The following is a 10,841-nucleotide window of genomic DNA, read 5'->3' on the forward strand; positions in this document are numbered from 1 at the left end:
TCAGTGGCCGTTAGTTCCCAACCAGTGTCAGTACCAGATTGCCAGCTGTACTATCATAGTCCCACTATAAGTCGCTGATAATGGCCATTAGTGGTGAAAAAAATAAATAAATAAATAAATAAATATATATATATATATATATATATATATATATATATATAAAATCTCTATTAATCCTGCATTGTACATGGAGGAGGCAAATGCGGCTTGAAGCACCTTAGAGGGGAGGCTTCCCAAGACCGGGAGGACTTCTGGAGAGATGAACAAGGTAAGTATTACACTTTATTCTACTACTCCTAGGCAAAAACAAGCATTTAACCCTTGCAGTGTAGTGCAGTCGGACTGCAAGGGTAGTTTTTTGGGGTTTTTTTTACACCTGGAGTTTGGCTTTAAGAGGCTTGTACAGTGAGGTTCTTAATGAAAGCTAGACTTGCTCTTGCAACTCATATTTTTTTTTATTTTTATTTCTGCAAATTCTAATTTTCAGCCAGTAGATGGCCCTCTGCACATTTTCAAGGCTATGCTTTTCTGCTTTGCTGGAAATTGTCTCAAAGCTCAGTTTCTTAAAGTGTACCCAAACCCAGGACCCTGCATTCACTATATCCGGTCTCCCCGGACCCCGCATTCACTATATCTGGTCTCCCTGGACCCCGCATTCACTATATCCGGTCTCCCCGGACCCCGCATTCACTATATCCGGTCTCCCCGGACCCCGCATTCACTATATCCGGTCTCCCCGGACCCCGCATTCACTATATCCGGTCTCCCCGGACCCCGCATTCACTATATCCGGTCTCCCCGGACCCCGCATTCACTATATCCGGTCTCTCCGGACCCCGCATTCACTATATCCGGTCTCTCCGGACCCCGCATTCACTATATCCGGTCTCTCCGGACCCCGCATTCACTATATCCGGTCTCTCCGGACCCCGCATTCACTATATCCGGTCTCTCCGGATCCCGCATTCACTATATCCGGTCTCTCCGGACCCCGCATTCACTATATCCGGTCTCTCCGGACCCCGCATTCACTATATCCGGTCTCCCCGGACCCCGCATTCACTATATCCGGTCTCCCCGGACCCTGCATTCACTATATCTGGTCTCCCCAGACCCTTATAAATATAAACTGCTAAATACCTTTTCTCATCAGTAGTTAGAGCAGTCTTGTGACTTCTACCAGTGTCCAGCAAAGCACTGGTTTTGCCCGGGTTTACATCTATGCGGCTCGGTACATCGCATGTGATTCGCACAGGATCCGCACCGCATTCCTGTGCAAATTGCATGCTAATTGTGTGTGGTGTGATTTGAGCCATACATTTTGTATAGCTGTAATCGCACCACACCAAAAAGTTGCAGGACTCTTTTTTTTTTTTTGGTCCGCACTAGAATCGGATCGCATGGGTATTCACACCTATGCGATCCAATTCTGCACATTGCACAGTGTTTTGCAGACTGATTTCGGGGTGTTGTTAACATACACACCCGCAGCGGTTTGCATAAACTGGGTGTGATTCTGATGCAGTATGGAATTCACACAGAAAACGCTGCTAATTCTGCATCACATCAGTGTGAACCCAGGCTAAAGCTTGTAGGAGGAGTTTTCATTCTCCTGTAGGAGGATGCAGGACCTCTGACCTCTGTATGGACAGTGCTGAATGGCCCTCTGCTGATCACATTCACTCTCCCAAGAAAAAAAAAAAAACCCTCTTTAGCAATACACACCAAACTGAGCATGTGCAGAGCGACTCCACACAATAATGTCTTTTCAGAAGATAAGGGGGGAGGGGGGGGGGACACTGGAAGAAGCGGAAGATCAGAAAAGTTGAGATCAAACATCCTTTTTACACAATGTGGAGGATTAACCCCTTAGGTTCCACAGTGAGTATAACAAGCATGCTTTACTGCATCTACAGACTGATTTTACTGTTGTGGGTTTAGTAACACTTTAAGTCTGCAACGCTTAGTTTCATAAGACAAATTTACACACAACTATGATGGAGTCAGAGTAAGTGGCTCATCCCCCTTCGTCTGCATGGCATTGCCAGACTGTTCAATCAGAGACAGGGCATGTGAAAGCAAACTGCTCTCATTAGACGACCCAAAGTGCTCTGTGAATCCTTTGTCGTGGGTGCACCATATAAATGTGTTTCTGAAACAATAATTGTATGTATGATTGACCCAAATGATTGAAATTTCCTTTATGCACTTTTTTGTCCGTTGCATCTACTTTTCTTGGATCTGTAAGTATTCTGTGTTGTTGTAGCTCGCGGAATTCCCCCCAGCGCTGTAATGAAGTTTGATGTAGAGCTGTTCCACAGAGAAGAAGGGGTCCCGGACGGTTACCTATTCATCTGGCTTGGAGAAACTCCTGACAACCTCTTTGAAATAATGGACTTGGACAAGAATGGGGAGGTTCCATTGGAAGAGGTAGGAGGCCAAAGATCCATCTTCTTTATGTAGCAGTAACAATTTCTGCAGTACTTTCCAGAACACCCAGACCATTTCCATCTATTCCCGACTCTGACAGAGCTTACAATCTAACATCTCCAAACAAAGCTACTGTACACAGACACGATAGCCCGTTTTGGATGGATTCTTACCGATTTTAATTGTGGGAGGTAATCTAGAGCAAGGAGGAGAGAGCATACGCTCACCGACCACTTTATTAGGTACACCCGTTCAATTGCTTGGTAACACAAATTTCTAATCAGCCAATCACATGGCAGCAACTCAACACATTTAGGCATGTAGACGTGGTGAAGACGACTTGCTGAAGTTCAAACTGAGCATCAGAATGGGGAAGAAAGGGGATTTAAGTGACTTTGAACGTGGCATGGTTGTTGGTGCCAGACAGGCTGGTCTGAGTATTTCAAAAACTGATCTACCGGGATTTTCACACACAACCATCTCTAGGGTTTACAGAGAGCGGCAGTTGTTGATGTCAGAGGAGAATGCTTGTTGATGCTTGGTTTGAACTTCAGAAAGTTGTCTTCAGCATGTCTAGATGCCTAAATGCATAGAGTTGCTGCCATGTGATTGCCTGATTTAGAAATTTGTGTTACCAAGCAATTGAACAGGTGAACCTAATAAAGTGGCCGGTGAGTGCACAAACTCCATGCAAATAGTGTCCCTGGTGAGATTGGAAGGCAGGAATCCAGCTCTGTATGAAATCACTGTGCTGCAACTTAGTTTTGTGTAAGTAATAAAAGCCTATAGCATCCTTGCTCATTCCACACAAAGAAATGGATTTTCTAAATCCTCCCCTACTAGACCAATGTTGTATTAAAAAAAAAAAAGTTCCTGTCCATAGAATAGTGTGGCGCATATTACATGTACAGGAAGGATGGTGTGGAATAGATAAAACGCATCACTGTCTACAGAGTAGAGTGGTGTTCAGTATAAAGTACAGCACAGAATAGTGTGGAGCATATAATATACATGGTGCAGTATGTAACGTTCAACACAGTGTACAGAGCAGGACAGCACTGAGGGTATTACATACCACACAGAATAGTGTGGAGCATATAATGTACAAGGTGGAATATATAACTTACAGCAGAGTGTGTAAAGCAGGGTAGCAATGAGTATATTATGTGGAGCATATAATGTACAGGGTGGAGAATATAAAGTGCAACACGAATAGTGTGTAACATAAAATGTACAGTATATTGCACATGGTGGCGAATATAAAGTACAACACTGTGTATAAAGCAGGGTAGCATTGAGTATATTACATACAGCACAGAATAGCGTGGAGTATAAACCATACAAGGTGGAGCATATAAAGTACAGCACAGTGTACAGAGCAGGGTAGCACTGAGTATATTACATGCAGCACAGAATAGTGTAGAGCATATAACGTACAGCACAGTGTACAGAGCAGGGTAACACTGAGTATATGCTCCACACTATTCTGTGCTGCATGTAATATACTCAGTGCTACCCTGCTCTGTACACTGTGGATTTAACAGACAGCACATCTACAGGATCACGTTGTGTGGAGTAAATCTAGTATAGTATTGTGTACAGAGTGGAGCGTTGTAGAGTATATAATGTACAGCACAACATACACACTGTTGTAAGGAAGGGTCTTTTTCTTAGCAGATCCATCATAAACAACAATAGAACTCCTGTCCTGTAACTTACAATAATGCCTCTTCCCAGCTGATTTTAATATGCTTTTAACGTGTCTTCATACCTTAAAGCAGCCTTTCTCAACCTTTTCACACCAGAGGAACCCTTAAAATAGTTTTCAGTTCTCAGGGAACCCCTGAAATTCATTTATCAGTGGGAAGAATGCCCCATACATTGCTGGTCAGTAGGTATAATTAAATTCTTACCAATGTCCATTGGTGTTATCCCACTGGTTCTGCCAAGTGACGTTTGACTTCCTATCTCTTGGTTTCTCCTTGAGCTGTGGCTGATAGACCTGGAACCATGGAGAAACCAAGAGATGGGAGGTCAATCAGCCACAGCTCAAGGAGAAACCAAGAAAGGGGAGGTCTATCAGCCACAGCTCAAGGAGAAACCAAGAGAGGGGACGTCTATCAGCCACAGCTCAAGGAACCCCTAACAACCTCTGGAGGAACCCTAAGGTTACACAGAACCCTGGTTGAGAATCTCTGTCTGAAAGTGACCTTATTTGGGGGTTAGCAGAGGAACTAACCGGCTTATACATACCTGTTGATTGATCCATTTGCTAAAACTTTGCTCTGTAGCACATGCCTAGTCAACGCTGGTCCTTTTCCATACCCCTGGGTGTGTGCGCAATCAGATTTATTATTTATTTATTTCAGGTACTTGTATAGCACCATCAACATACGCAGCACTTTATGTATATATTGTACATTCACATCAGTCCCTAACCCTAAGGTCCCTATCTCACATTCATACATGCGCACACACACAAGGTCCAATTTAGACAGGAACCAATTCACCTACCAGCATGTCTTTGGAGTGTGGGAAGAAACCGGAGTACCCAGAGGAAACCAATGCAAACTCGTGGCAGATGCCAGGAATTAGTAGAAGATGACATTTCAAGCGTTTTGCTAATTTTTTTTTTTTTTTTCTTTTTGCAGTTTTCCACCTTCTTGAAAGCTCAGGTAGAGGAAGGGAAGGGCCGCTTCCTACCAGGAGTAGACCGTGAAAAGTCCATTTCGGACATGTTCATAAATCAAGACCGCAACACAGATGACAAGATCACAGCCGATGAGCTGAAGCTGAAGACTGAAGAGGAAGCAGAGCGAGTGCATGAAGAACTATAATGGACATGGAGCTGAGCAATTTGAGAGGCAGCTTGGGAGACTTGAGGCCTATCTCCCTTAGCCTTCCAGTTTCGCTGGTGCGAGAAGTGATGTCTGCGGCTACTTTATCTCTTTTACAGAAGAGGCTTTAATATGTTGCTGGAACATCTGCCTGTAAGGGGACAATCTGGCAGCTATGCAGAGTACAATCTAAAAGTTATTTCATGAGCAAAATCATGGTAAAGTGACCTGGATGGACTCATCATCCCGGCAAGAGGACATTTCAACCGGCTTCAAGTTTGAGTGCCAAAGACTATTATTTTTTTTTTTTTTTTAGTTTATTTTTCCCAAAGTAGCTAGTGAATACAGCAGTTTTAGATTTTGTTAATGGATTCAACTCATTTTCTCCCTTCAGATGTTACTGCTCACACTTGTTTTTTTCCACACCAACGTTGCACATAGCAAGCATCCAAAGAACATCTCCTTGACTGTTTTCAAACTCAGATATTGTTTCCGAGAGGATGTAAATGTTATTTTTGCAATGGGAATTCAAGATGAATAAAGGGTCTTCCAGCCCATTTTTATTTTCAGTTGGTGAATGTTTATTTAAAGCTGAACTCAAGCCATGCAACAAAAAAGTACTAATGTAATCCATGGTCCCGAGATCTTCTACCCAAGTTCTGGTTGCGACAGCTGGTCTCCTGAAGCCACTCTCGGATCAGTCTTGTTACCATCCCACTTATACACTTCAGCACGTATGCAATATAATTGGAGAAGGACTAGCATCCAATGTCATCAGGCTGAAATTTGGGCATTGTTAGAAGTCTCCATGAACATTCTAGAACTTTATTCCAGCTGATTAGGGACATTGGCTGTCCAGGGGCTGAGGATGGTGAATTCCACCTCTGAATTACCTTTATGAACTTTAATCAGCCATATAACACGTCTACTTTGATAAATGTATAGTATGAGGTAGAACTCCAGGCATAAAACATAAACAAACCGACTCCCCACAATATGTACTTTTTATTTTTAATAAGGTTTCTATAACATTGTAATACCTGAAGGTGGAAATTCAACCTAAAATCACTCTATGAACATTAAACAGCAATACAACACATCCCTTGATAAAGGCATAGCATCATGTTTGACTTCTGTCCAAGTTGTGGTCTTCCTGCAATCAACATTAGAAATTGCCAGCCATTTACCAGTGACACCATGCAACTTGTGGAGTCGATGGAAGGAAAATATATTTTAAAAATATTCTTCTCAAATATATTTCCATATATTTGAAATGCTACAATTTTTTTGGCCATATTCAATACATTTCAACACACACACACTTTTTATTACAAAATATTTTTACAAATACATTTCAAATATACTGCATGTCTTTTAAAAATACAAATCTACATTTTTGGAATGCATTTACAAATATATGTTAAAATGACTTTTTTATATGTTAAAAAAACTGAAGAATATATTTAAAAAAAAATATTTTTAAAAATATATACATTTTTTAAATATATAGATTTTTTTTTTTTTTTTTAACAAAGTAACTTTTAACATCTTTTTACATATATTTGTAAATGCATTCCAAAAATGTAGATTTGTATTTTTAAAGACATTACAGTATATTTGAAATGTATTTTTAAAAATATTTTTCATATTTTGTAATAAACGCATTTCACCATGCAGTATATATATTTATTGAAATATATTGAATATGGCCAAAATTGTAGCATTTCAAATATATGGCAATATATTTGGGAAGAATATCTTTAAAATCCTATGCTTCTTCCATGTGGGGATCCCCTTGTGCCATCTACATCTTTGGCAGCATCAGTACCTTTTTACAAATTGGGCTTTGCCATTATATGATGTAGATAGCATGAGGACATGGCAACACCATGTGTTGCATGGTGTCGCTGATAAATGGCTGGCAGTTAACAATGCTGATTGATGGACCACCAGAGCATGGACAGAAATCAAATTTAAAACAGTCCCTTCTTCTATCCTAGGAAAAATGTTGAAGGGTGACCTGGGCTATCAAAAGCCCTTAACTAAGAAAAGTAGGACTGCCCTTTTATTAAACACTCATAGTCTGTTCAGCTTTAGCGCCCGGTCATACTAGTACAATTTGCGAAATGTCCTCAATAACATCCTCCTGGGACACAGCTTGAGGAGCAGATGTGGGTCCCTTGGAGTTCAGGCACAAGGGATCGTGTGGAATCGCAGGCCGTCAGCCGAGGACGCCGCTACCACTGTGCAACACACAGAAGACCAAACTAGAAGTAACATCCAATGGGAGTGCGAGGATGAGTCAGGTCATCCTCGCACTCCCACTGGATGTTGCTTCTGGTCCGGTCTTACGTGCGTTCCACGGTGGTTATGGCATCCTCAGCTGACGGCCTGCGATTCCACACGATCCCTTGTGTCTGAGCTCCAGTGGACCAACATCGGCCCGGGACACAGCTTGAGGAGCAGATGTGGGTCCCTTGGAGTTCAGGCATAAGGGATCGTGTGGAATCGCAGGCCATCAGCCGAGGTCACCGTAACCACCGTGCAACACATGGAAGACCGGACCAGAAGCAACATCCAATGGGAATGTGAGGATGAGTCAGGTTAACGGGAGTGCGAGGATGAGTCAGGTCATCTTCGCACTCCCACTGGATGTTGCCTCTGGTCCGGTCTTCCGTGCGTTCCACAGTGGTTACGGCATCCTCAGCTGACGGCCTGCGATTCCACACAATCCCCTGTGCCTGAGCTCCAGTGGACCCACATCTGCTCCTCAATAACATCCTCCCGGGACACAGCTTGAGAAGCAGATGTGGGTCCCTTGGAGTTCAGGCACAAGGGATCGTGTGGAATCGCAGGCCGTCAGCCGAGGACGCCGTGCAACACATGAAAAACCGGACTACAGTTTTCAGTAGTGATTTGGCTATTTTTGAATAAATTTGTTTTTAATACTGCACTTAGGCTGGTGCCCCCTTCTGTTCTACTAAAACTGGTGCAGCTGTACACAGTAGCCAATCGGCTTCTAACTTCGGATTGTTTAATTAAGCTTTGGCAATGGAACATGGAAGCTGTGCAGAGTTGCCCCAGATTTTGCATTCTCCAGTTTCAATAAATAACCCCCACTCTTTGAAATATTGGAACTCTATCTCATATCGGGGAAAGGTGCTTTTTTTTTTTTTTTTTAAATTATCTGTGTGCCATTTGCAAGGTTTACCCTTATTTTTTGTTATTAAAATGGGAGGAGAAATATCAGCAGAAGGGACCCAGGCAGCAAGAAAAGTGGTCCTTTTTTTTTAACCCTTTCCAACATAATTCAATATTAAAAAAAAAAAAAAAAAATTTGACTGAAGCACCATGTTCACCTAAAAATGACAGCACACTATGATAGACTGATAACGAGTTCTTATTAGGAGAATGTGAGATAGGAACATGCAAATCTAAAGTGACTTTAGGAACATTTTCTTCATAACTGCATCCATGATTGATGATATCTGCAGACATTCCTGTCAGACATCATATACTAGCAGACGGTTAAAGAGACCCTGTCACTAACTTTAAAAAAAAAAAAAATTTCAGTTAAAAACAGAAAATCAATTCTTAATGTTTACTTGTAGTGTTTCTTTTGTTCCATAAATTATTGTAATAATCTACTTTTGAACTTGTTAGAAAAAAATGTGTCCACTCGAGGAAGAGTCAATTCCCCAGCACAGCCCCCTCTTTGTACTGGCCCAGCTCCTTCACCTCCCTTCATAATTGTTGAACTAGATTTTCAGGGTGCAAATTTACAATGATAGATTTAAAAACCACAATAAATTTTATGTAATCTTACAAAAAAAAGGGGAAAGAAAAATAATAAATTAAAATACTGTAAAAACAAAAATTGAAGCTTGGCTGTATTGTTGCAGTAATTCCCTACATGTTTCGCCCAACAAAGGCTTCTTCGGGGAGAGAGAGAAAAGCTTCAACCACAATACAGTCTATAATGTATCAAAATGAATATCCATAAACAACGGAGTTATGACATACAACCACACAATGAACATAATAATTAAAAGTATAAAAGGACATGCTGGCTCACCCTGTCAGGCTCACGGAGCTACTACCCCATATCAAAGAACTTAGTTGGCCTATGCGTCCGAACAATTGTAGAGGATACAATAGGGATCAAATATCCATCTAAACATAGGTATAAATAAGCGCAAATGAATTAAATTATGAAAATGAATTAATTAAATTATGAAATTAATGAACTGAATTAATAATTTTTTTTTTACCAATATGGGGCAAAATTGCAGTTAAAAACAGAAAATCATTTCTTAATGTTTACTTGCAGGGTTTCTTTTGTTCCATAAATTATTATAATAATCTGCTTATAAATTTGTTAGAAAAAAAAATGTGACTACTCGAGGAAGAGTCAATTCCCCAGCACAGCCCCCTCTTTTTCTGGGAGTGTCCAATTACTGTCTGTACTGGCCCAGCTCCTTCACCTACCTTCATAATTGATGTAGCCATTGGGGAAAAAGCAAGGGGAATACTATACATAGAGTGACAGCTCTGAGTCTGCTAACATCACGTCGAAGGTGGTGGCCACATCAACAGGCTTGGGGCTTTTGGATGTCTACACAAGGGAGGCTTTTACAGGTGTTCTGGGCTTTTACAGCGGGAGGAAAGTACAGCCGATAACCGGCAAATGTCAGGGCACTGATGATCAGTGACCAGCAGTGCCACCCACCAGTGCCGCCCACAAGTGCCCAGCAGTGCCACCCAGCAGTGTTACCCATCAGTGCCCATCATCAGTGCCGCCTCATAAGTGCCACCTATCAGTGCCCACCAGTGCTGCCTATCAGTGCAGCCTCATCAACGCACATCAGTGGAGAAAAATTACCTGTTTGCAAAATTTTATAATAAAAACAAAGAAAAACTTTTTTTCAAATTTTTGTTCTTTTTTTGTTTAAAGCGCAAACAAATAGTGGGCAGCAGAGTGGCTAAATGGTTAGCACTTCCGCCTGGCAGTACTGGGGTTGTTGGTTCCAATCCCAACCATGGCACCACCTGCCTGGAGTTTGCATGTTCTCCCTGTGCCTGCGTGGGTTTCCTCCGGGTACTCCGGTTTCCTCCCACACTCCAAAGACATGCTGGTAGGTTCATTGGCTCCTGTCTAAATTGGCCCTAATATGTGTATGTATGATGTGAGTTAGGGACCTTAGATTGTACACCCCTGGAGGGTTAGGGACGGATGTGAATGCACAATATATATGTAAAGTGCTGTGTAAATTGACAGCACTATATAAGTACCTTAAATAAATAATAAATAAAACACCCAGGGGTGATTAAATACCACCAATAGAAAGCTCTATTTCTGTGAAGAAAAAAAAAATGATAAAAATTTCATATAGGTACAATGTTGCATGACCGCACAATTGTCATTCAAAGTGCGACAGCGCTGAAAGCTGGCCTGGTAAGGAAGGGGGTATAAGTGCCTGATAGGCAAGGGGTTAAAAAGCGAGTTGAATTCTATAAAGCATAAGACAGCTTTCTTGTATAAAACACGCACGTTCAATCATCACAAAGACACCA

At 41.6% G+C, this 10,841-nt stretch overlaps 1 protein-coding gene across 1 annotated transcript in view; it reads left to right on the plus strand.

Annotated features, from left to right (window-relative positions):
• Positions 1–5,836, plus strand: part of FKBP10 (FKBP prolyl isomerase 10) — a 35,293-nt gene extending 29,457 nt beyond the window's left edge. The window contains exons 9-10 of the mRNA XM_089674456.1: positions 2,267–2,430; positions 5,082–5,836. Of these exons, the coding sequence (XP_089530582.1) occupies positions 2,267–2,430; positions 5,082–5,267 (350 nt within the window). The 3' untranslated portion in view covers positions 5,268–5,836. The remainder of the gene's footprint in view (positions 1–2,266; positions 2,431–5,081) is intronic.
• Positions 5,837–10,841: the final 5,005 nt, after the last annotated feature.

This window comes from Staurois parvus, unplaced genomic scaffold, assembly GCF_062004578.1.
Source record: "Staurois parvus isolate SC_StPar_1 unplaced genomic scaffold, SC_StPar_1.0 ptg000151l, whole genome shotgun sequence".
NCBI lineage: Eukaryota > Metazoa > Chordata > Amphibia > Anura > Ranidae > Staurois > Staurois parvus.